A 26,672-nucleotide genomic window follows, 5' to 3' on the forward strand; every position below is an offset into this window, starting at 1 on the left:
TAATGTATGTGTTGAATGGGCTGCTGTAACGCAGTGTGAACCTAGCCTTAGAGGCACATGAGAGCTGATCAGATCAAACAGGTGGAGGCGACCAATGATTGATATATCCATCATTGGACGTTAATGGGTTAAAGGATGGCTCCCTTGCAAGTTGGTGTAAACTGATGCACTTTGAAGAGCTCAGAAGGAAGTTTGAAAAGTCATAACAGCTTTATTGTCACAATACATCAATCTTGGAAAATGCCAACAATTTGCCTGGAGCTTAGCAAGGAACATAACTCTTATATAATAAATAATAGTAATGTATACTCACCAGCTCTAAACCCCATAGATTCAGCAATGACTGCTCTTTTGGTGCCTCACATTAAGCCCCGTTCTTCAGTCATCCAACCACTGAGTTTTAAGATTGGCTGCAGTGGTTTGGCAACTGCAAGTGGATGTCATAGAACACATCAGTAGAATAGTCAGCAGAGAAGTGACAGCGGCCAGAGTCTGTGCGTAAATCTGATTTTCTTTTTCATAACCGTGCTTGACATTTGAAAAAACAATTGGGAAGTCGAAGATTACCTTTAATGTCTTTATTTCTAAAACTATAAATAATGGGATTAATCAAGGGGGTAAATACAGTGTATTGAAGGGATGTGATTTTATTAATATCTGATGTTTGTTCACTTTTTGGGAGAATATACACACTGAAAAGTGTTGCGTAAAATATGGAGACCACGGTGAGGTGGGAACTGCAGGTGGAGAAGGCTTTTTGTCTACTGATATTAGATGAAATCTGTAAAATGGCACGGATAATCTTCACGTAACTAACAACAAATATTATGCTGGAAATAATCAACAGTGGAATACCTAATAAATACATTTGTAGTTTTACAGGAAAAGTATCCGAACATGCAATGTCTTGTAAGGGAACAAGATCACAGAATAGATGGTCAATAACATTAGGCCCACAGAACTTTAACCTGGATATTATTATAATGTAAATGAGTGACGCAAAGAAACTGAGCAACCAAGAACTGATGGACAATATCACACAATGTCCACTTGTCATTATAGAGGTATAACGGAGGGGATTACAGATGGCCACATATCTGTCATAACACATCACCGTGAGGAGAAGGCATTCAAATGATTCTGTGGCACTAAAGAAATAAATTTGGGTCATGCAACCAATAATAGCAATGGTCCCTCCATTATTCATTAAAACGTAGAGAATGTTGGGGGCAATATCTGAAATCAGTAAGATGTCACTGATGGACAGTTGTGAGATGAAGAAGTACATTGGAGTGTGGAGGTTTTGGCTGGTGGACGCCAGGGTGATGATCAGGAGATTCCCACATATTGTCACCAGGAATATCACAAGAAGTACACAGAAGAGTACAATTCTTAGCTGTGAACTGCCTTGAAAACCTAAGAGTACAAACTCTTTAATATCAGTCAGATTGTTCACCTGCAAAAAAGTAAACTAACATAAGAGATATAAAAGTCAGTAAGATTTGTTACTAATATAATAAGGAACTGGAGTTCTTCATGTTGCAGGAAAGCAGGTGGGAATGTCCTGGATGGCAGTTTTGTGTCACCGAGGTGGCTGGCCTCAGTGATGTAAGTCCCACAATTGAAGGTCCAGTAATTGATGGTTACTGAGAGGTTTTAGTTAATGGACCAGATATTGGGTCTGGGATTTAGGAGCGACCAAAAGAGCCTGGGTAGAAAGAGTCGCTCTTATAGCTCCAGTAGGGGCCTTGCAGGTCTTATAAAAGGCAGTTGAATTGGCTCAAGTGTGTCTGAGGTAGTGGAGCTGGAGTGGGGCGCTCTACTGGTGCACAGACCGTAGCAATGTCGGGACTTGCCTTGAACGTAAGACCACATCATTTTACTGTGCCTACCCTGAGAAAGGACTGTTTATTTTTGTTACTGATTTTTATTTATTTTGGTCAAAGTGAAGCTACTGTGTTTACTTTCGAAGTTTGTGAGACAAAATAAACCTTGTGAGACTTATTTGCACCAGAACCAAATGCCTGTGTGTACCTGTCACTGCTGATAGAAAGCTTGAATCCCTACAATGTTCTCTTTAAAGATTTATCTGACATATCTTAGCCAAAATGCTCACGGACAACAATGATCACTGTCACAGAATTGATTCCTTAATAACATGTTGATGTAACTTTCAAGTGTCAATACAATGTGGTATGTGGAGCGGTCATCATTGCAAAGTTGTATATGTGTCCTCCCCATCTCCTCACTTTATGGAATGAGATAAAGAGGTCTTCGGATCAATAGCAATTTCTAGCTACGCTTAATTAAATTCTGATCAATGTTCAGCTGAACACAAATTTTATTTCCTAGAATAGTAAATGAGTTACTTTGTTTTGAAAATTTCCATTCTTATTTTCATGGGGTAAATGTGATTGAAATGAGAATTATCATATATCCCTCCATCATTTGTGTTCTTACATCAGGCATTTCCACGTTCCTCTTATTTTTCATTGTCCGGTAAGAAGTGGCAGGTCACCACCTGCAAGAGAAGATCATCAACCTGGTCAGATTCTGTAAAATGATAGGACATAGTCAGATGCATCAACATTTACTCATAGAACAGAAACTATGACATGACTCCGTACACATTTAATTATATATATATTATGCCAGTGTTGTTTTTGTCTCCCATATCTCTCGAGGTGCAGTCCAAAGAGGCATTATTATTATTATTATTAATAATAATGATTGGATTATTTCAAGGATGATGTAAAATGAGGTAATAAAATAAACATGATCAAATATGTAGATACATAATCTAACATGTAAATAATCACATTTAAGTGCCTAGTGAATGCCGAAAAAAATAATAAATAGAATTTCCCATTTTTCAGTACAGTTGCACCTTTAAAAATGCAATAAAAATAGATGAAAAAGATGAAAAGAGGCCATAATTGTACCAACAAAAATCACATCTGGTTCTCAAAAAACAAGCCCAAATATGAATCCATTGGTGGGAAAAAGAAAACAAAAAAGTGTATAGTCTATGAATTTGGCAACACAAGAAAAAACTTGTTTTTATTCTATTTTTCAAAAGTAACAGTGAAATATTTTAATATATAAAATAGTAAAAGTTAATCATAGTACCATGATTAAGAAGTAAGTCGAAACGTGTTGGTTTTAACGCTGTATCTCTTTGTATTGTGCTATTACGTGCTAACAGTATATCTAGTGGACCACATTTTTGTGAAGTACTGTTTTAAAATGGCTCAATAACAGATATGTTTTGCTACAAAGATCGCAGTTCTGTTGCTGGATCAGCCCTGCGTTACTCCAAATGTTAGAGGCAGCTCATAAAAAGCAAACTTTCTGAGGAGGTGGTTAAGATGGAATTTTGAAGCAATTGTGAGAACTAGATGACTCCACTGGGTGATCTGGTCAGAAAACCAGTCAAGGACTGGAGCATATAGCCATAGCCACAGAAGTCAAAAAGCAAGTTTGTATCAGAAAGTGGCTAAACTAAAAAAAAGAAGAATCCTTAACAGGTAGTCCACCCATCTGGAAAACTACTTTCACTGCTCAGAATTGGACAAGACTACTTCAAATTGGTGAGCCATTCACGGAGGTTAGAAATAAGGAAGGAAGGATCCAGCAATGGACGGAGGTGGCTAAAAAATATCTTTTATTGAAAAGCTATTAAAATGGGTATCACATATTGTCAGGCACTAACACACTGTTAGGAAAGATCAACGCGTTTCAACTTGCATCTTAAGGTACCTTCACTCTAAACGATATCGCTAGTGATCCGTGACGTTGCAGCGTCCTGGATAGCGATATCATTGTGTTTGACACGCAGCAGCGATCAGGATCCTGCTGTGATATCGCTGGTCGTTGCTGAAAGTTCAGAACTTTATTTGGTCGTCAGATCAGCGTGTATCGTTGTGTTTGACAGCAAAAGCAACGATGCCAGCGATGTTTTACAATGGTAACCAGGGTAAATATCAGGTTACTAAGCGCAGGGCCGCGCTTAGTAACCCAATATTTATCCTGGTTACCATTGTAAAAGTAATAAAAACAAACAGTACATACTCACCTTCTGCTGTCTGTCACACATCCCTCCGCATTGACTGTGAGTGCCGGCCGTAAAGTACAGCACAGCGGTGATGTCACCGCTGTGCTCTGCTTTCACTTTACAGCCAGCACTGCGGGAAGCAGACAGCGAGGGACCTGACGGACACCGGAATGTGAGTATGTACTGTTTATTTTTTTTTACATTTACAATGGTAACCAGGGTAAACATCGGGTTACTAAGCGCAGCCCTGTGCTTAGTAACCCGATGTTTACCCGGGGACCTCGGCATCGTTGGTCGCTGGAGAGCTGTTTGTGTGACAGCTCTCCAGCGACCAAACAGTGATCGGCATCGTTGTTGATATCACTGCAGCATCACTTAGTGTGAAGGTACCTTTAGTCATGAGATCATGACTAAGACACAAGCAGAAATATGTTGATCTTTCCTAACATTGTGTTAGTGCTCGACAATATGTGTTAGGTGTCGAGTTCCCACCGCTGCACAGGGGGAATCTCAAACCATATCCTCTGCGGTCTCCCATTCTTCCTCAGCCACAGAGGAGCCTGCTCAGCAGAGATGTCGTTCCCCGCATCTTGCTCAAGCTGATACTGTGCTTCTGATTACAGCTGCCATCCCAGGTCCAGCTATTGTAACTAGCATTAGTCAGCCGCGAGGATGGGATTATGTCCTGCTTTTGTCTACTGAGCATGCTTGTGGGATGACCTCTCATTGGAGGTCGGGGTTCACATGCCCAGGTCCTCAAGCAGCTACAATTGGACCACTGGCAAGGTCCCAGAAGGCTGTGACTATAAAAGGTTTGAATGGCCGCTTGGCCATGCACTTTTATAAACAGAAAGATGTGTGTATGTTTCTGGTGAAAGCTCCTAATCTACCGCTTCCCTAGTGTTGTTGTGTGTGGTCGGGTGTTTAGAGCTGGCTAGCGCCAGTTAGTGCCATCCAGCATGAGGCATGATCCTACAACGTCAATTTACCAGCGTTTGCCAGTGAGAGGCCATGCATAACTAGTGTGCTTTCCTGTCCCTAGTGAAGGCAGTTACTGGCGTCCGCCAGAGCGGTGTTGTGCTCAATCAGTGTGCTAAATCTATTATTGTTTAGCTTTCTCTGGCTCCGCAGGTTCGGTGCCAAGCACTAGTGGGTCTAGAGGGACTCTAACCCTGTGTCCTTGGGGCACAGTCTGGTGACCGAACACGAGCATTCATTCAGCGGTATTGCAGCCCTGTGACACAACAGGGTCCGTCTCCTTACATGCCGGGTGACGTTAACCCATGTGAGTTTTCATGATACCGCCAAATACTGTCCCCCATTACCGAGCAGCAAGTAATATCTCGGTGGACCTCGGGCTGCGAACGCACCTTATATCTTGGTTTATATTATTTGGTGCGTTCCGCAAGCCCTAACAATATGTGATACCCATTTTAATTGCATTTCAAGAAAGTTATTTTTTAGCCACCTCCACCCATTGCTGGATCCTTCCTTCCTTTTTTCTATTCATTATGACTACTCACCTCGATGTGTGTGAGGCAATGGTCGGCACCAGGGAGAATGCACACACACATGCTGGTAAGCTGACTTCCCAACATTTTCCAGTTATTCACAGAGGTTAGCTTCAGGGATACCTTCAAAGAAACCAAGGAATGTTCAGCTTTTTTAGCTTGAGAGAAGTCCAGAAAATGTTCTTCTACTCTGGAATCAATAAGCGCTTGTCCTATGAAGACACAGAAACTGAAAAAAAATGGACATATGCATGTGTAATTAATCTTTATCAGAGGAAAGAAATAATCCTAGGACGATACTGTTAGGAGTCAAGTTTCCTCTGCTGCACAGGGGGAATCTCGATCCGTCTCTGCGGCGGTCTCCCATTCTCCATCGGCCGCAGTGGAGCCTGCTCAGCAGAGACATCGGTCCCATGGTCTCACTGAGTCTGATTCAGTGCGAAGTGTTTTTGCTGCTTCTCCAGGCTCTGCTATTGTACCCTGCACTGATCTACGTTGAGCAGGCTTTTCTGGGACTAAGTCCTGCTTTGCACACACTGAGCATGCCCAGGGTAAGATCTCTCAGTGGAGATCAAGGGTCACATGTTCAGGTACTGCAGCCAAATCTATTGGTCTTTCTAGGAAGGTCCTGTAGGTATGCAGGCTCTGTAGCAGTCTCTCATTGGTCCTCTTTTGGAAGGTCCTGTACGTGCTCCAGCTATTTAAGGCTCGCATGGCCGCACGGCCATGCGCTAGTATCTTCTAAAGTTACATGCTTTGCGCCACTGTGGTCATATGCGTGAATGTATTCAGGGACCCGGCTGAAATAAGCCCCTAGAATGCTGGTACCTCCGGCGAGGAGATTGTGTATGAGAGTATTCAGGGACCCGGCTGAAATAAGTCCCTAGAATGCTGGCACCTCCGGCGAGGAGTGTTGTGTGCATGCATGACCACTGACTGCTCTCTTCTAGGTATTTAGCCTGTGTCTCTGTGAGAGTTAACAGGGCACAGAGATTTGCTTTCTCGGCCGCTGTGTGAATATAACAAAGCTGGTTAATACCTCCATATTGTGCTGCCATTCACTTAGCGGCAGGATAATTCCTGCACGGTGGATCCCGGGTTGCGAACGCACCAATCACATCAATAAATATATTTGGTGCGTTCCACAAACCCTAACAGTATACTAGCGCCAGGATCTGGCTAAGTAATGGCAGATGAACAGCGATTGCAGGGGTACATCCAGCTGCTGGAGGGCCGGTTGGCATCTCTCGAGCGTGCAACCTCGGCGGTGGATGTTACCGCAATTGCTGTTCAGGCTGCTAGCATGGCTGCAGCAGCTTTACCCACTGCCACCTCTGTTCCGACCTTATCCCACCTTCCATAGCCTGAAAAATTCTCTGGGGACAGTAAGTCCTGTAGGGGATTCGTGAGCCAGTGCGGTATACATCTCGAGCTCCTGGCTGCACGTTTTCCCACAAAGCGGGCAAAGGTGGGATTTGTAATTTCTCTCCTGTCGGACAGAGCTTTGGAGTGGGCTATGCCGCTGTGGGAGCGCAATGATCATGTGGTGCAGAGTGTTCCTCGGTTTCTGGGCACTCTGAAGCAAGTCTTCATAGGACCTCAAGTCACCCATGATACAGCGCTCCAACTGCTGGCATTGACTCAGGGTTCGACCATGGTCAGCCAATTTGCCATTCTCTTCCGGACTTTAGCGTCTGAGTTAGAGTGGTCAGATAAAACCCTCATCCCAGTATTTTGGAGGGAGCTGGCTGACCATGTGAAGGACGCTTTGGCCACTAGGGAGATTCCCGCTACACTGGAGGAGCTCATATCTATATCAACTCGCATAGACCTTCGTTTTCACGAGCGAGGGTTGGAGCAGGCCCAGTGTAAGCAGAGGTTTCGGCTGGCTCCCACCTTCGCCAGACCTTTGGAATCTCCGGTCCAGGCGCCCAAGTCACAAGAGGCCATAGAGGGGTCGCGAGCAGGGTCTAAGTCCCAGGCCACTCATGCCCTTAAGGTCTGTCATGTTTGCCGGCAGTCCGGACATCTTGTCTCCAAGTGTCCGCAGTGGTCGAGGAGGCGTCAGCGTCTAGTGGCAGTTGGAGAAGGTACATTAGACACGACGACGTTTACCTCAAAATTGTCCTTCAAGGGGACAATTACCATTGGCCCATCCACTCTTATGGTATAGCTTTGCGTGGACTCTGGGACGGAGGGTAATTTTATGTCATCCACTTTCGCTCAGCGACATGCAATACCCCTGGTGATGCTCGCCAAGCCAATAACCATTCGAGTGGTAAATGGGTCAACACTACCTTCACAGATTACACACCAAACCATCCCTTTCACTCTTTCTGTATCTCCATCATATCAGGAGATTATTTCTCTTTTGGTCCTTCCTGAGGGAGTTGCTGAGGTCCTGTTGGGGATAGCCTGGCTTCGTTTTCATTCTCATCATATAGAGTGGTCCTGAGGGAAAAGTTTGGGATGGAGTAAATCCTGTGAGGGTAGATGTCAGAGGGAGTGCGTTCAGGTTGCTACAACTGAGGTACCCGCAGATCTTTCCTCTCTCCCCAAGCACTATTGGCCTTATGCGGACGTGTTCTCCAAAAGGGCTGCGGAGACCCTTCCGCCTCACCGCCCCTATGACTGTCCTATCGATATCATGCCTGGTGCTGAGCCTCCCCGGGGTTGAGTCTATCTGTTATCTCTCCCGGAGACGGAGGCAATGTCTCAGTATATCCAAGAGAATCTGGCAAGAGGTTTTATTAGGAAGTCAGTGTCACCTGCAGGGGCTGGGTTCTTCTTCGTGCAGAAGAAGAGTGGAGAATTACGTCCATGCATTGACTACAAGGGTCTTAGCGCCATCACTGTTAAAAACAAGTTCCCACTACCCCTGATATCTGAGCTCTTTGATAGGTTACGGGGAGCAAGGGTATTTACTAAATTAGATTTGCGGGGTGCTTGTGAAGGAAGCCCCGTTCCTCCCACGTCACCAATCCGTGACGTCACTACACAGGCCCAGCTCTCCGGCGCCCCCTTTGTCTCTCAGGTCAGTAAGGGAACTGCACCTAGAGCAAATGGCCGCCGGGGAGACTGCCCTGTTACCCACACTGGGTATTCTAGGATTCGCAATCAGAGTAAAAGGATCAGCCCAAAATTAATTTATGATTTAATTGCCTTAAGGGCGCACTAGGTAATTACAAGAAATATACAATCACAATATATCAAGAGTTACAGTCAGAGTAACATAGTAACATAGTAACATAGTTAGTAAGGCCGAAAAAAGACATTTGTCCATCCAGTTCAGCCTATATTCCTATATTCCATCATAATAAATCCCCTGATCTACATCCTTCTACAGAACCTAATAATTGTATGATACAATATTGTTCTGCTCCAGGAAGACATCCAGGCCTCTCTTGAACCCCTCGACTGAGTTCGCCATCACCACCTCCTCAGGCAAGCAATTCCAGATTCTCACTGCCCTAACAGTAAAGAATCCTCTTCTATGTACAATATAACAACAATGATACAAGGCTTAAGGTATAAAGCTGGAGGTCACTTTACCAGGTTAGAGGTCGCTTGTGGAAGCCGGGGGGGCGCAGCGTTCCGCAGGTCCAAAACTTTAGTTGCCGGGCAGCCCCCAGAAAGCGTGTGCTTGCCCCCCTCTGGCTGGCATATGCCCTGTTTCTTAGCTGGTCATCTTCTGTGTGTCACCCACTCTCCACATGGTCCAGCTCTTAACCCTGCCGTGTCCCTCCCCCTGTAGCTGGGTGGGCTTAGCAATCTCCACTCCTCTGCCTCCCTGCAAGATTTGTTCCAATATCTAATAAATGGGATAACTGCTCTCAGGATGATCGGATCAGCACACGGGCAGTACCAGCGCCTGTGGTTTGTTCTGCCGGTCATACTGGGATCAAACCTGGACCCATTCGGTCCCTGTGGGAGGCTGATCTCTATATCTCGGGTTTCAGACCTCCCACGGATACAGGAGTCGCACCATTAGATGCACCATTTCTTTAGGACGAGGGGAATATTTTTTATGAGCCGCTACCTCGGACGATGCGTCCATAATTCACGATTCCATGTCAGAGACGGTTCGGCTGGACGACCATACTAGATGTGTATCCAGTGGCCCCTTGACATGCGTGCTTTAATTAAGCCCTTGAGCATTTCCAAGCCCCCTGCTGGTGTGGCTTCCTAACTGAGCTTTGAAGTACCTTCTGCAATCTCCTCTGAGCTCAGCCGATTACCATACTAATAGGCACTATGTTCATTAGAAAAGGTGGGGGCCAGGAGCACTCCTCTCTGCAGACCTGTGACCAGGAGGCAAAATGGAGTCACGCCAATCTCTGTTAGTATGCCCGTCCAAGATGGCGGCTGTTCCCTCATCACACCTCCCTGCTTTAGAGGGCGCTAGGGGGCATCACATTCCTGTGTTCCCCCATGCGCCCTTCCGCACCTTCTCCTTGCCGGGACAACCCATCAGCGTTACCATGGTCTCTGCCCCCTCCTCTGCCTCTCCCCGAGGCTGTCTCTGCCTCCTCTGTCTCTCTGAGGCAGTCTCTGCCTCCTCCTCTGTCTCTCTTTGAGGTTGTCTCTGCCCCTCCTCTCTCTGTCTGAGGCTGTCTCTGCCCCCTCCTCCTCCTTTCTCTGAGGCTGCCTCTGTCTCCTCCTCCCTCTGTCTGAGGCTGTCTCTGCCTCCTCCTCTGTCTCTGAAGCTGTCCCTGCCTCCTCCTCTGTCCCTCTCTGAGGCCGTCTCTGCCTCTCCCTCTCTCTTTCTGAGGCTGTCCTTGCCTCCTCCTCTGTCTCTCTCTGAGGCTGTCTCTGCCTCCTTCTCTCTTTCCCTGAGGCTGTCCCTGCCTCCTCCTCTGTCCCTCTCTGAGGCTGTCTCTGCCTCTCCCTCTCTCTTTCTGAGGCTGTCCCTGCCTCCTCCTCTGTCTCTCTCTGAGGCTGTCTCTGCCTCCTCCTCTCTGTCTCTGAGGCTGTCCCTGCCTCCTCCTCTGTCCCTCTCTGAGGCTGTCTCTGCCTCTCCCTCTCTCTCTGAGGCTGTCTCTGCCTCTCCCTCTCTCTTTCTGAGGCGGTCCCTGCCCCCTCCTCTCTCTCTCTCTGAGGCTGTCTCTGCCTCCTCCTCTCTGTCTCTGAGGCTGTCCCTGCCTCCTCCTCTGTCCCTCTCTGAGGCTGTCTCTGCCTCCTTCTCTCTTTTCCTGAGGCTGTCCCTGCCTCCTCCTCTGTCCCTCTCTGAGGCTGTCTCTGCCTCTCCCTCTCTCTTTCTGAGGCTGTCCCTGCCTCCTCCTCTGTCTCTCTCTGAGGCTGTCTCTGCCTCCTCCTCTCTGTCTCTGAGGCTGTCCCTGCCTCCTCCTCTGTCCCTCTCTGAGGCTGTCTCTGCCTCTCCCTCTCTCTCTGAGGCTGTCTCTGCCTCTCCCTCTCTCTTTCTGAGGCTGTCCCTGCCCCCTCCTCTCTCTCTCTCTGAGGCTGTCTCTGCCTCCTCCTCTCTATCTCTGAGGCTGTCCCTGCCTCCTCCTCTGTCCCTCTCTGAGGCTGTCTCTGCCTTCTTCTCTCTTTCCCTGAGGCTGTCCCTGCCTCCTCCTCTGTCCCTCTCTGAGGCTGTCTCTGCCTCTCCCTCTCTCTTTCTGAGGCTGTCCCTGCCTCCTCCTCTGTCTCTCTCTGAGGCTGTCTCTGCCTCCTCCTCTCTGTCTCTGAGGCTGTCCCTGCCTCCTCCTCTGTCCCTCTCTGAGGCTGTCTCTGCCTCTCCCTCTCTCTCTGAGGCTGTCTCTGCCTCTCCCTCTCTCTCTGAGGCTGTCTCTGCCTCTCCCTCTCTCTTTCTGAGGCTGTCCCTGCCTCCTCCTCTGTCTCTGAGCGGATAGGGTACCCCTAACTGTCGGTCCCTGGGCCACGCCTCCGGTGAACCCTGCTGGACCGTTACCTGGAACAGCCATCCCTGGTCCCAGACCACCCGCTCGCGGTCTGACTCCCCAGGAGGCTGTGCCGCCTGCTCCTTGAGAGCTTTCAGGCTAGCATCAGCTTCCAACGCTGCCTGAAATCCCTGACTCGATGTGGCGAGAATGGACGACACTGCCACATCCGCTGTCAGCTCCCCGGGATCTGTCTCCTGGCCGCTGTCTGACTCGGCAGCCACTTGGCCAGAGAGGGGGAAGCCGTCGGACCTCTGCAAGGCTCCTTGGGCTCCGGCGCTCCCACTCCTGGTGACAGCGGCCACGACCGCTGTGCCCATGGGTAGCGCCTGCTTCCCTCCGGCTCCTGACCAAGCCGCCGGGTCAGGCAGACTTCCCTGCCATCCTGACATCCCGGGTGTGGGGAACGCCTGCCCTGGGGTCTTACCTGGTGGCTCCTCTCCCGGGACGCCTCCTCCCCCCATGGCCTGTTCCTCTTCCTGCAGGGGCCCTAGACTCAGCAGGCTGGATTCACTTAGGGGCCCTACACTGCCCATAGCAGCCCCTCCCTCCACCTCTGAGCTCTCCCCTACAGTCTCCTCACCTGTCCTCCCTGTGAGCCCTGTGTGTGTGGTGTCCGTGCATGGATTACCCTCAGGTTTCAATCCCCCCTCCACGGTTGGAGGCACATTCAACACATCAACATCCACAGTAGAGTCATGACATTCTTGGGGAGCCAAACTTGGGGGTTCAGTGGCCACATACCGAGACACTATCCGCCCCAAATCGGTCCCAAGTAATACATTGGCAGGAATATTTGACGTTACTCCCACCTCCCGCACTCCCCTCCCGGCGCCCCAGTCCAAAAACACCTTTGCGACAGGCAGCGCCGGTTCCACGCCTCCAATTCCGGAGACGGAAAGGGTTCTCCCCGGCACCAAGTCTTGAGGGGACACCACCTCAGGACGTACCAGGGTTCGTTCAGCGCCTGTGTCCCACAGTCCCATGACCGCTGAGCGGCCGATAGTGACGGGTTGGTAATTGTCCAGGGACCTCCCACCACCCCCTCCCACACATAAAACAGTGGACGGTTCCAGGGACAGGGATGGGGCCTTAAGACGCTGGGGACATGCAGACTTGAAGTGTCCCAGCTGGTTGCAGTGATGACAACGTCTGGGTTCTGCACCTGGCCTGGAGAGGGCAGCAGGGGGGTACACCCCTTGCACGCTGGGGGCTGGGGAAACAGGGGCAGGATTGGGCTTACCCCCTCTCCAGGTGCTGCTGGCAGGCTTCTTCGGCTCAGGCGCCCTGTTATTGGCATACTCATCTGCCAGGGCGGCTGTAGCAGAAGCCCCCTTTGGTTTCCGGTCACGGAGGAACTGCTGGAGGTCCTCTGCGCAGTTCCACAAGAACTGCTCCGTGACGAACAGTTCCTGGACCTCCTGGCGGGTGGTGAGCGCTAGACCCGAGGTCCAGTGCTCTGCAGCTCTCAGCAACGCCCGCATGTGGTCGGTCCAGGTGTCCTTTGGGCCCCGCTGCAGGCTCCGGAACTTCTTGCGGTAGGACTCCGGGGTGAGGTTGTAGTGCTGGATCAGGGCCCGCTTGATGCTGCTGTAGTCCTGCTCCGCCCCGGCAGGTAAGTCCCCCAAAACTTCCAGGGACTTACCCCTCAAACGGGGGGTCAGGTATCTTGCCCACTGATCCGGGGCCAGATGATGTTGAAGGCAGGTCCTTTCAAAGGCCAGCAAGAAGGAATCCAGGTCTCTGTCATGATCTCTGCAGGCAGAGATCATAGCAAGCCTATAGAGGGACAAGCTCTCGGAAGATGGAACTATACTGACCATGAACTAAGCCTGCCGCGCAACTAGAAATAGCCAGGTAGCATTTCCTATTTATTGCTAGATGCCCAGCTCTGGCCTAAGACCTAAATAGCTAGCAGAGGGAAATATAAGACCTGGCTCACCTCTAGAGAAATATTCCAAAGAAGACAGTAGCCCCCCACATATAATGACGGTGAGTTCAGATGAAACAACAAACGCAGCAGGAAAATAGACTTAGCAAATTTGAGGTCCGCTTACTAGATAGCAGAAGACAGATAGTATACTTTCATGGTCAGCAGAAAAACACTAACAAAACACCATCCAGAGATTACCTTAAACTCTGGCATTAACTCATAACGCCAGAGTAGCAATCCCAGATCAACGAGAGCTTTCCAGACACAGTAACAAAACTTCAGCTGTGAACTGGAACAAATAGGCAAAAAGAAACATGGACAAAAGTCCAACTTATCTAGTAGTTGTCAGAAGCAGGAACAAGCACTGAGAGGCATCAGATAACATTGTTGACCGGCAAGAAACCACCAGAGAAATGAGCTAAAATAGCGACACCCACTACTGATGGAACCAGGTGAAACAGGAAAGAGGATGACAAGTCCAATTCCAAAAGCGGCCACCGGGGGAGCCCAGAATCCAAATTCACAACAGTACCCCCCCCTCAAGGAGGGGGCACCGAACCCTCACCAGATCCACCAGGGCGACCAGGATGAGCCCTATGGAAGGCATGAACAAGATCAGAAGCATGAACATCAGATGCACTGACCCAAGAATTATCCTCCTGGCCGTAACCCTTCCAGTTGACCAGATACTGGAGTCTCCGTCTGGAAACACGAGAGTCCAAAATTTTCTCCACAACGTACTCCAACTCACCCTCAACCAACACCGGAGCAGGAGGCTCAACTGAAGGTACAACAGGTACCTCATACCTGCGCAACAACGACCGATGAAAAACGTTATGAATGGAAAAGGACGCAGGGAGGTCCAAACGGAAAGAAACAGGATTAAGAATCTCCAATATTCTATAAGGGCCGATGAACCGAGGTTTAAACTTAGGAGAAGAGACCCTCATAGGGACAAAACGAGAAGACAACCACACCAAATCTCCAACACAAAGCCGAGAACCAACACGACGATGACGGTTGGCAAAACGCTGAGTCTTCTCCTGGGACAACTTCAAATTGTCCATAACCTGCCCCCAGATGTGATGCAATCTCTCCACCACCGCATCCACTCCAGGACAATCCGAGGATTCCACCTGACCGGAGGAAAATCGAGGGTGAAACCCCGAATTACAGAAAAACGGGGACACCAAGGTGGAAGAGCTGGCCCGATTATTGAGGGCGAACTCTGCCAATGGCAAAAAAGCAACCCAATCATCCTGGTCAGCAGAGACAAAACACCTCAGATATGTCTCCAGGGTCTGATTAGTCCGCTCGGTCTGGCCATTAGTCTGAGGGTGAAAAGCAGATGAAAAAGACAAATCTATGCCCATCCTAGCACAGAATGCCCGCCAAAATCTAGACACAAATTGGGTACCTCTGTCAGAAACAATATTCTCAGGAATACCGTGCAATCGGACAACATTCTGAAAAAACAGAGGAACCAACTCAGAAGAAGAAGGCAACTTGGGCAGAGGAACCAAATGGACCATTTTAGAGAAACGGTCACAGACCACCCAGATGACAGACATCTTCTGGGAAACAGGCAGATCTGAAATAAAATCCATCGAGATGTGTGTCCAAGGCCTCTTAGGAATAGGCAAGGGCAACAGCAGTCCGCTAGCCCGAGAACTACAAGACTTGGCCCGAGCACAAATGTCACATGACTGCACAAAGACTCGCACATCTCGTGACAGGGAAGGCCACCAGAAGGATCTTGCCACCAAATCCCTGGTACCAAAAATTCCGGGATGACCTGCCAATGCAGAAGAATGTACCTCAGAGATGACTCTACTGGTCCAATCCTCCGGAACAAACAGTCTATCAGGCGGACAACGATCCGGTCTATCCGCCTGAAACTCTTGCAAGGACCGCCGCAGATCAGGAGAAACGGCCGACAAAATCACTCCCTCCCTAAGGATACCTGTGGGTTCAGCATTACCAGGAGAGTCCGGGTCAAAACTCCTAGAAAGGGCATCTGCCTTAACATTCTTAGAACCCGGTAGGTATGACACCACAAAATTAAAGCGAGAAAAAAATAAAGACCAGCGCGCCTGTCTAGGATTCAGGCGCCTGGCAGTCTCAAGATAAATCAAATTTTTGTGGTCAGTCAATACCACCACCTGATGCTTAGCCCCCTCTAGCCAATGGCGCCACTCCTCAAACGCCCACTTCATGGCCAAAAGCTCCCTATTCCCAACATCATAATTCCGCTCTGCAGGCGAAAATTTGCGAGAAAAGAAAGCACAAGGCCTAATGACGGAGCAGTCGGAACCTTTCTGCGACAACACTGCCCCAGCTCCGATCTCCGAAGCGTCAACCTCAACCTGAAAAGGCAGATTCACATCAGGCTGACGTAACACAGGGGCAGAGGCAAAACGGTGCTTAAGCTCCTGAAAGGCCTCTACAGCATGAGGGGACCAATTAGCAACATCAGCGCCATGTCTGGTCAAATCAGTCAGTGGTTTAACGACATCCGAAAAACCAGCAATAAATCGGCGGTAAAAATTGGCAAAGCCCAAAAATCTCTGAAGACCCTTAAGAGAGGAGGGCTGAGTCCAGTCACAAATAGCTTGCACCTTGACGGGATCCATCTCAATGGAAGAGGGAGAAAAAATATACCCCAAAAAGGAAATTTTCTGGACCCCAAAAACGCACTTAGACCCCTTCACACATAAAGAATTAGACCGCAGAACCTGAAAAACTCTCCTGACCTGCTGGACATGAGAGTCCCAGTCATCAGAAAAAATCAGAATATCATCCAGATATATTATCATAAATTTATCCAGAAAATCGCGGAAAATATCATGCATAAAAGACTGGAAAACTGAAGGGGCATTAGAAAGACCAAAAGGCATGACCAAATACTCAAAGTGGCCCTCGGGCGTATTAAATGCGGTCTTCCACTCATCCCCCTGCCTGATCCGCACCAAATTATACGCCCCACGAAGATCAATTTTAGAGAACCACTTAGCACCCTCTATACGAGCAAACAAATCAGTAAGCAATGGCAATGGGTATTGGTACTTAACAGTGATCTTATTCAGAAGCCGATAATCAATACATGGTCTCAAAGAGCCGTCCTTTTTTGAGACAAAGAAAAACCCAGCTCCCAAGGGAGAAGAAGATGGACGAATATGTCCCTTTTCCAAAGACTCCTTTATATATTCCCGCATAGCAGCATGTTCCGGCACAGACAGATTAAACAAACGACCCTTTGGATATTTGCAACCCGGTATCAAATCTATGGCGCAATCGCACTCACGGTGCGGAGGTAACGACCCAAGCTTGGGTTCGTCAAAGACGTCTTGATAATCAGAGAGGAACTCAGGGACTTCAGAGGGAATGGACGACGAAATAGAAACCAAAGGTAAGTCCCCATGAATACCCTTACATCCCCAGCTCAACACAGACATTGCTCTCCAGTCCAAGACTGGATTGTGAGACTGCAACCATGGCAATCCCAGTACCAAATCGTCATGTAAATTATACAGCACCAGGAAACGAATAATCTCCTGGTGATCCGGATTGATACGCATGGTTACTTGTGTCCAGTACTGTGGTTTATTATTAGCCAATGGGGTGGAGTCAATCCCCTTCAGAGGAATAAGAGTCTCCAAAGGCTCTAAATCAAAACCACAACGATTGGCAAAGGACCAATCCATAAGACTCAGAGCGGCGCCAGAGTCAACATAGGCGTCCGTGGCAATGGATGACAAAGAGCAAATCAGGGTTACAGACAAAATAAACTTAGACTGAATGGTGCCAATGGAAACAGACTTATCAAGCTTCTTTGTACGCCTAGAGCATGCTGATATAACATGAGTAGAATCCCCACAATAGAAGCACAATCCATTCTTCCGTCTAAAATTCTGTCGCTCACTCCTGGACAGAATTCTATCACACTGCATACTTTCTGGCGTCTTTTCCATAGACACCGCCAGATGGTGCACCGGTTTGCGCTCCCGCAGACGCCTATCAATCTGAATAGCCATTGTCATGGACTCATTCAGACCTGCAGGCACAGGGAACCCCACCATAACATCCTTAACGGCATCAGAGAGACCTTCTCTGAAAGTTGCCGCCAAGGCGCACTCATTCCACTGAGTAAGCACAGACCATTTACGGAATTTTTGGCAGTAAACCTCAGCTTCGTCTTGCCCCTGAGATAGTGCCATCAAAGTTTTTTCTGCCTGAAGTTCCAAATGAGGTTCCTCATAAAGCAAGCCCAAGGCCAGAAAAAACGCATCCACATCGCGCAACGCAGGATCCCCTGCTGGCAATGAGAAGGCCCAATCTTGAGGGTCACCCCTGAGCAAGGAAATCACAATCCTAACCTGCTGAGCAGGGTCTCCAGCTGAACGAGACTCCAGGGACAAATAAAGCTTACAATTATTTCGGAAATTCTGGAAGCTAGCTCTATTCCCTGTGAAGAACTCCGGCAAAGGAATTCTCGGCTCAGATACTGGAGCATGTACCACAAAATCTTGCAAATTTTGTACTTTCGTGATGAGATTATTCAAACCCGCAGTTACACTCTGAAGATCCATTATTGTCAGGTGCACACAGAGCAATACAGAGATTAGGAGGAGAGAGAGAAAAAAGACTGCAGCAAGGTAAACTGGAGGAAAAAAAAAAAAAATTCCAGCAGACTTCTTATAACTCTCCTTTCTCAACCTGGGTCTTTAACACTTTACGGGCCGGTCAAACTGTCATGATCTCTGCAGGCAGAGATCATAGCAAGCCTATAGAGGGACAAGCTCTCGGAAGATGGAACTATACTGACCATGAACTAAGCCTGCCGCGCAACTAGAAATAGCCAGGTAGCATTTCCTATTTATTGCTAGATGCCCAGCTCTGGCCTAAGACCTAAATAGCTAGCAGAGGGAAATATAAGACCTGGCTCACCTCTAGAGAAATATTCCAAAGAAGACAGTAACCCCCCACATATAATGACGGTGAGTTCAGATGAAACAACAAACGCAGCAGGAAAATAGTCTTAGCAAATTTGAGGTCCGATTACTAGATAGCAGAAGACAGATAGTATACTTTCATGGTCAGCAGAAAAACACTAACAAAACACCATCCAGAGATTACCTTAAACTCTGGCATTAACTCATAACGCCAGAGTAGCAATCCCAGATCAACGAGAGCTTTCCAGACACAGTAACAAAACTTCAGCTGTGAACTGGAACAAATAGGCAAAAAGAAACATGGACAAAAGTCCAACTTATCTAGTAGTTGTCAGAAGCAGGAACAAGCACTGAGAGGCATCAGATAACATTGTTGACCGGCAAGAAACCACCAGAGAAATGAGCTAAAATAGCGACACCCACTACTGATGGAACCAGGTGAAACAGGAAAGAGGATGACAAGTCCAATTCCAAAAGCGGCCACCGGGGGAGCCCAGAATCCAAATTCACAACAGGTCTCCATCCTTCTCAAGCAGAGGGAAGTCCTCGGCCCGGACTTTGGAAACCCTGGACTCTGGTGGTGCTGGGGCGTCCAGCGGGAGCCCGTGTTGAGCCATCTCCAGTCGGTGCTGGCGCTCCGCTGCTCTCTCTGCCGCCGCTTGCTCCGCTGCCCGCTCTGCAGCTTTCTCTGCCCGCTCCGCTGCCTGCTCTGCAGCTTTCTCTGCCCGCTCCGCTGCCTCACGGCGTTCTGCACGCTCGGCCTCCGCTGCCTTCTCTGCAGCTGCCATGAGTCTCATATAGGCGTCTTCATTACCCGCCTCGAGACATGCCACTGCCGCTGCAACAAGGGTCGCTGATGTGGACAGGCTGGGGCGGGTAGGTGGTGGGTAGTCCCTTGCCGGACTAAGCACAGGTGGCTGGCTCCTTGGGGAGTCTGGGCTGAGCTCCCCCTCGCCTTGAACAGTACCATCCACCACCACCTCCTCCTAGACCATAGCACTGGCCTGCGCCCTCACTGCACTCCTGGTGCCCTCTGCCATCTTTGGAACCTCTGGTTACTGACACAGCTGTAACCCTGGCCTTGCACACAACTTATTATATTTACACTCTGACCGTCTAGTGCTGGGCTGACCTTAAGACCCCAGCAGCGAAAGTTACCACTGGTAGTCTTTAGTGTCTGGGAGTAGGGGTCCCACGCACACTATTACTCTGATCCCACGTACGCTGCCACCACTGTGAAGGAAGCCCCGTTCCTCCCACGTCACCAATCCGTGACGTCACTACACAGGCCCAGCTCTCCGGCGCCCCCTTTGTCTCTCAGGTCAGTAAGGGAACTGCACCTAGAGCAAATGGCCGCCGGGGAGACTGCCCTGTTACCCACACTGGGTATTCTAGGATTCGCAATCAGAGTAAAAGGATCAGCCCAAAATTAATTTATGATTTAATTGCCTTAAGGGCGCACTAGGTAATTACAAGAAATATACAATCACAATATATCAAGAGTTACAGTCAGAGTACAATATAACAACAATGATACAAGGCTTAAGGTATAAAGCTGGAGGTCACTTTACCAGGTTAGAGGTCGCTTGTGGAAGCCGGGGAGGCGCAGCGTTCCGCAGGTCCAAAACTTTAGTTGCCGGGCAGCCCCCAGAAAGCGTGTGCTTGCCCCCCTCTGGCTGGCATATGCCCTGTTTCTTAGCTGGTCATCTTCTGTGTGTCACCCACTCTCCACATGGTCCAGCTCTTAACCCTGCCGTGTCCCTCCCCCTGTAGCTGGGTGGGCTTAGCAATCTCCACCCCTCTGCCTCCCTGCAAGATTTGTTCCAATATCTAATAAATGGGATAACTGCTCTCAGGATGATCGGATCAGCACACGGGCAGTACCAGCGCCTGTGGTTTGTTCTGCCGGTCGTACTGGGATCAAACCTGGACCCATTCGGTCCCTGTGGGAGGCTGATCTCTATATCTCGGGTTTCAGACCTCCCACGGATACAGGAGTCGCACCATTAGATGCACCATTTCTTTAGGACGAGGGGAATATTTTTTATGAGCCGCTACCTCGGACGATGCGTCCATAATTCACGATTCCATGTCAGAGACGGTTCGGCTGGACGACCATACTAGATGTGTATCCAGTGGCCCCTTGACATGCGTGCTTTAATTAAGCCCTTGAGCATTTCCAAGCCCCCTGCTGGTGTGGCTTCCTAACTGAGCTTTGAAGTACCTTCTGCAATCTCCTCTGAGCTCAGCCGATTACCATACTAATAGGCACTATGTTCATTAGAAAAGGTGGGGGCCAGGAGCACTCCTCTCTGCAGACCTGTGACCAGGAGGCAAAATGGAGTCACGCCAATCTCTGTTAGTATGCCCGTCCAAGATGGCGGCTGTTCCCTCATCACAGTGCTTATAACCTGATTCGCATCCGTGAGGGGGACGAGTGGAAGACGGCTTTTAACACCAGGGATGGTCACTACGAATATCTGGTGATGCCCTTCGTGCTCTGTAATGCGCCAGCCATTTTCCAAGACTTTGTGAACGACATCTTCCGGGAGATGCTCACCACCTCGGTCGTAGTCTATCTGGATGATATTCTTATCTACTCTCCAGATATTGACTCCCTCCGGAGAGAAGTTCACAAAGTCTTTGACCTCCTACGGGCAAACTCCCTCTACGCCAAGTTGGAGAAGTGTGTGTTTGAGCAGGAGTCCTTGCCTTTCCTTGGTTATATCATCTCTGCCCAGGGTTTGGCTATGGATCCTGCCAACCTACAGGCTGTGATGGACTGGCAGGAACCCCATTCTCTTAAAGCGGTGCAGCCCTTTATGGGGTTCATCAATTACTATCGCCAGTTCATTCCACACTTTTCAACTTTGGTAGCTCCCTTGGTTGCCCTCACCAAGAAAGGAGCAAATCCTAAGTTGTAGTCAGAGGATGTCTCCAAGGCATTCCTTTCGATTAAGTCACACTTCGCTAGCACCCCTATTCTACATCGCCCCGATGTACTGTAGATAAGCCATTTATAATGGAGGTGGATGCCTCATCCATTGGTGCTGGAGCAGTCCTTTTCCAAAAGGATGCTCAAGGTCGGAAGCATCCTTGCTTCTTCTCCAAGACCTTCACACCAGCGGAGAGGAATTATTCCATTGGGGACAGGGAGTTGCTAGCAATGAAGTTGGCTTTTTCTGAGTGGAGACACCTCTTGCAGGGAGCTCGCTTTCCCTTCCAAGTATTCACCGACCACAAAAACTTGGTGTACATACAGACGGCCCAGCGGCTGAATTATCACCAGGCCAGATGGTCCCTGTTATTCTCCCGGTTCCATTTTACTCTCCATTTTCTCTCTGGGGAGAAGAACATTCGTGCCGACGCTCTCTCCCACTCCGTAGTGTCATCTGAGGAGGAGGATGAGGAGCCTCGGCTTATTGTCCCCTCTGAGAGCCTGAGAACTGTGGCTCTGGTTTCGCTAGAGTCTGTGCCCCCGGGCAAGACTTTCGTACCAGCGAATTTGCGACCGGAGGTTCTCTCTTGGGCTCACTTGTCCAGAGTGGGTGGACATTTTGGAACCAAGAGGACATCTGAGCTTTTGGCGAGGACGTACTGGTGGCCGCATATGGCCCGTGACGTCAGGGACTATATTCGGGCATGTGTCTCCTGCGCCCAGAATCGGTCTTCACGGCAATGGCCTGCTGGGTTACTTTAGTCCATGCTGGTGGCAGACAGGCCCTGGGAGATGGTCGGGATGGACTTTGTGGTGGGTATGCCCAAGTCTCGCGGCTGTACCATCATTTGGGTCATCACCGTTCATTTCTCGAAAATGGTGCATTTGGTGCCGCTACCACGGTTACCTTCTGCACGAGCCTTGGCGGCATTGTTCATTAAACATATTTTCGCTTACATGGAATGCCTGATAAAGTTGTCAGCGACCGTGGTCCCCAGTTTGCGTCTCGGTTTTGGAGAGAGCTCTGCCGTTTACACAGCATAGAGCTGATTCTCTCCTCATATCATCATCGAATGGGTTGGTAGAGAGAACCAATCAGACTCTGGTGACATACTTAAGACATTTTGTCTCTGCTAGGCAGGATGACTGGGCATCTTTGCTACCTTGGGTGGAATTTGCCTTGAACAACGCCGTAGCCGATTCCACTGGCCAGACTCCTTTTCTCCTTAATTACGGCCAGCATCTGCGTGTCCCTGTGCCCATGCCTGTGTCATCCACCGATTCTAGGGTGGCAGACTGGGCGGTGGTGACATCTGGGACCGCACACAGGATGCCATCCGGGCCTCCAAGGAGAGAATGAGGGTCTCGGGTGACACACACTGGCGCCCCGCTCCGACCTTTGCTCTTGGCGACTTAGTGTGGCTCTCCGCCCGTAAAATCAGGCTGTGAGTTGAGTCCACTAAGTTTGCGCCTTGCTACACTGGCCCGTTCAAGGTTCTGGAACAGGTGAACCCTGTGGTCTACCGTTTGGCTATTCCTCCACGTCTTGGTATCACCGATACCTTTCACGTTTCCCTCTTAAAGCCCGTTCATTTGTCCCGGTTTTCCGAGTCATCTGCCGGGACATCGGGTTCATCAACTGATGAGTTTGAGGTGAAAGGTATCGGGGGGTGCAAGGTGGTACGTGGCAAGAAATTTTATCTGGTGGATTGGAAGGGTCACGGTCCAGAGGATAGAATCTGGGAGCCTGTGGAGCACATTCAGTCTCCGCTGCTCATTTCAGCTTTTGAGTGTAGCGAGGCTCAAGGAGGAGGGACCCTAGGAGGGGGTAATGTTAGGAGTCTAGTTTTCTCTGCTGCACAGATCCGTGTCTGCTGCGGTCTCCCATTCTCCATCGGCCGCAGTGGAGCCTGCTCAGCGGAGACGTCGGTCCCAGCGTCTCACTGAGTCTAATTCAGTGCAAAGGGTTTTTGCTGCCTCTCCAGGCTCTGCTATTGTACCCTGCACTGATCTACGGTGAACAGGCTTTTCTGGGACTAAGTCCTGCTTTGCACACACTGAGCATGCCCAGGGTAAGATCTCTCAGTGGAGATCAAGGGTCACATGTTCAGGTACTGCAGCCAAATCTATTGGTCTTTCTAGGAAGGTCCTGTAGGTATGCAGGCTCTGTAGCAGTCTCTCATTGGTCCTCTTTTGGAAGGTCCTGTACGTGCTCCAGCTATTTAAGGCTCACATGGCCGCACGGCCATGCGCTAGTATCTTCTAAAGTTACATGCTTTGCGCCACTGTGGTCATATGCGTGAATGTGTTCAGGGACCCAGCTGAAATAAGCCCCTAGAATGCTGGCACATTTGGCGAGGAGTGTTGTGTGCATGCATGACCACTGACTGCTCTCTTCTGGGTAGTTAGCCTGTGTCTCTGTGAGAGTTAACAGGGCACAGAGATTTGCTTTCTCAGCCGCTCTGTGAAGCTAACAGAGCTGGTTAACACCGCCATATTGTGCCGCCATTCACTTAGCGGCAGGATATTTCCTGAACGGTGGATCCCGGGTTGCGAACGCACCAATCACATCAATAAATATATTCAGTGCGTTCCGCAAACCCTAACAGATACCTCTTTGTTTGCCTAAGGTGGCTTCACCCTGTTAGGCCTTCAGTTTGGAATACTTTGTGCGGTAATGGAAGGGTTCCAATACAGATAATTGCCATGGAATGCTCAGGAGGGAAAATCCTACACGGATTCATAACCAAAGCGAAAGACCCACATCAAGGCTTAACAACAAGTGGAAAAATCATTCATTCTGAGCAAGGGTCAGGTATTTTGCAAATTAAAGGGCCTCACATGACCCTAAAGGGTAACTCCGGTTATAAATCTTCATTAGTCTGTAGATATCATCCAGGTAAACTGGTAAATAGTAGATCCTCATTCATTCCTGTGGGTACTGTAGAGCGAAGAAGAAAAATCCATCATGATTCAACTTGTAGGAGCCATTTACGTAATGACTTAACCCTACCTGAACCAACTTTGTGCTCCAAAACCACAACCATCGTACCCACACACTTACCCGAATGAAGAGTCAAATAATGAGATGTGATGGAAGTCAAGGTTTTGCCCTTCCAAACATCAACCTGTGGTGTATTTATGGAGGAGACATGCTTCTGTATCCTTCGATAGAGTTCCTGCAAGGTTTGTCTAACATATACCTGTGAACAGGGACATATGATGGCATATATCACATTACTGGTTCTGCAATTGATGACAAGTCCCATTCAATGGATTCCTGAATCTCTCCCACATAGGCTGGATAAGCTAACAGACATTACAGTCCACACAAGCAAAGGATGACTTTAATGTGATACCAAAATTTATTTTAACTGTTGGTTTTGCATTGTGACTTCAAGTGAGGATATTCCTCAGATTCTGGGCTCTTCTAGCCTCTAGAAGTGACAGGTCACTCACTATTTGAGAAGTCTGAAGATCAGTGTTCAATATTGCCCAGTGTTTTTGTAGGATCAATCTAACCTAGGGCCAGTGTGTATTGCATACAGTGATGAACCATAATTTGCCATTGCATTGTTTGTCACATACTGTAAGGAGTGATTCTGGTGTATGCATGCTGGCCCTCTGATATGCCGATGAAATACATTTCCTTGAATAACTTCTACTTCTAAATCATATTGTGAAGTCCAGGGCTTCTGTCAGAAAATCCTCATCCCTTGAGAAATTTCTTCTGACTCTCAGAAATTGTCTGACAGGAACACCCTTTCTAGTGTGTAATAGGTGAAAGCTCTGATATTCAAGAAGGCTGTTAGAGCCATGGGTTTATGGTACAAATGGGTGATGAGTGAGCCCTAGTTGACCATGACATTTAGATCCAAAAAGGTCGCTGCAACAGAAGAGATTGTATGAGTCAAAAATATATGAATAGAGTTGTTATTGAGAAAATCCAGTAAAAGGGGACATTCCTCCTGTGTACCAGACCAAATAAAGAAAACATCATCTATAAATTGTGACCAATGTAGTACCTTCTCTCTGAACCAATTTGAGGGATACATGATAGTCAATTCCCACCATCCTAAAAAAAGTTGGGGCACGCCGAGCCCCCATGGCACCTCCAAATGTCTGCAAATGAAAGATCTGTCAAAAACAAAGTAATTATGTTTGAGCACGAAATCTAAGAGGTCAATGACAAAAGAGTTGTGCATTCTATCGGAGTTGGAAAGTTAGTCAAAGAAAAATAGAATCACCATCATACCATCTTCATGGTTAATATTAGAGTACAGTGACTCCACGTCACATGCAACCAACAGTATTTTAGATGACAAAGTGATGCTCCTGCAGATGTTGATGAAATGTGATGAATTCCTGACAAACATTGGTAATTTTTGGACCAAAGGTTGCAAGAAGTTGTCCACATAGACACATGCCTTCTCACAGAGGCTAACGATACTAGCAACGATTGGACGACCTTGTGGTTTAATAAGATCTTTATGAACTTTGGGTAGCACATAAAAAGTGGAAATAATGGGATGTTCCAGCCATAGGAATTTGTATTCATTTGTTTTAATGACACCCAAGTCCAAAGCCTTGTCGATCAATGTTCTCAATTTGCTTGACAAGGGTCACGTGGGATCAGATGGAAGTTTTTGGTAAAATTACAGGTCACCAAGTTGCCTGTGTGCCTCCTCAAGATAAAGATCATGTGGCCAAAGCACCATGTTTCCATATTTTTCTGACTCCCTGATAAGAAAATTGATTGGTTAAATTTTCTTTCTGAAGATTTAATGCTGGTAATGATTGAATATCTTTTTTTACCTTTTCAAAAAATATTCTAACAGCCGACACAATGGAAAAAAATGGAGAGGTATTTGATTTGTTTTACTACGGAAGACGTGGCCTACCTCTATCACTTTCCTGTAGGAAGTCCATCAGGTCCTTCATAATCCTTCGATCCGTCTGGTCAAGATTAGCGATCATATGCGTTTTGTTGTGTAACACCTGGAGGAAAAGACTTCTACAAAAAACATACAAATCTTTGATGAATGTGAATTTGTCCATGGGTTGAACAGGTTAAAAAGTCAGGCCCTTTTGCAAAACCAAAATTTCAGTAGGGGATAACTGGTAGTCAGACAGATTGATAATCTGGAATGTGTCCATAGATACCTGTGTCTCCTTGTCCTGCTCGCCAGATGCCTCATGGCCAATTATTTTGGATAATCCCTCCTCTGGTTGTAATGTGGTCGTCTGCAGTCTCCGTTTCTGGTTGTCCTTATGAAAAGATTTTTGCCGCTTGCGCACTCTCCTGGTCTTGAATCTAATTCGCTTTCGGCTGAGGATAAAAAATCACTCGACGTATACTCGTCTGCAAAAGGTGGATCACGTGT

At 48.3% G+C, this 26,672-nt stretch overlaps 1 protein-coding gene across 1 annotated transcript; it reads right to left on the reverse strand.

The window, feature by feature from the left end:
* Positions 1–359: 359 nt before the first annotated feature.
* Positions 360–26,265, reverse strand: LOC143774731 (olfactory receptor 5G9-like). Its single transcript, XM_077262496.1, has 4 exons — positions 26,190–26,265; positions 5,578–5,777; positions 568–1,456; positions 360–427 (listed from the first exon to the last, which is right to left on the reverse strand). Exons 1-4 carry the CDS (start codon positions 26,263–26,265, stop codon positions 360–362), a joined length of 1,233 nt encoding a protein of 410 aa, XP_077118611.1.
* Positions 26,266–26,672: the final 407 nt, after the last annotated feature.

Source organism: Ranitomeya variabilis, chromosome 5 (genome assembly GCF_051348905.1).
Source record: "Ranitomeya variabilis isolate aRanVar5 chromosome 5, aRanVar5.hap1, whole genome shotgun sequence".
NCBI classification, from domain to species: Eukaryota; Metazoa; Chordata; class Amphibia; order Anura; family Dendrobatidae; genus Ranitomeya; species Ranitomeya variabilis.

Bases quoted from the DNA above. Each gene is read 5' to 3' on its own strand.
- LOC143774731 (XM_077262496.1), bottom strand. From the start codon at position 26,265: ATGATCGCTAATCTTGACCAGACGGATCGAAGGATTATGAAGGACCTG. The intron at 1,457-5,577 runs GTGAGTAGTCAT...ACTTTTTTGCAG, and splicing joins ATTGCCTCACACACATCGAG to GTGAACAATCTGACTGATAT. The intron at 428-567 runs GTAATCTTCGAC...ATCCACTTGCAG, and splicing joins TAGAAATAAAGACATTAAAG to TTGCCAAACCACTGCAGCCA.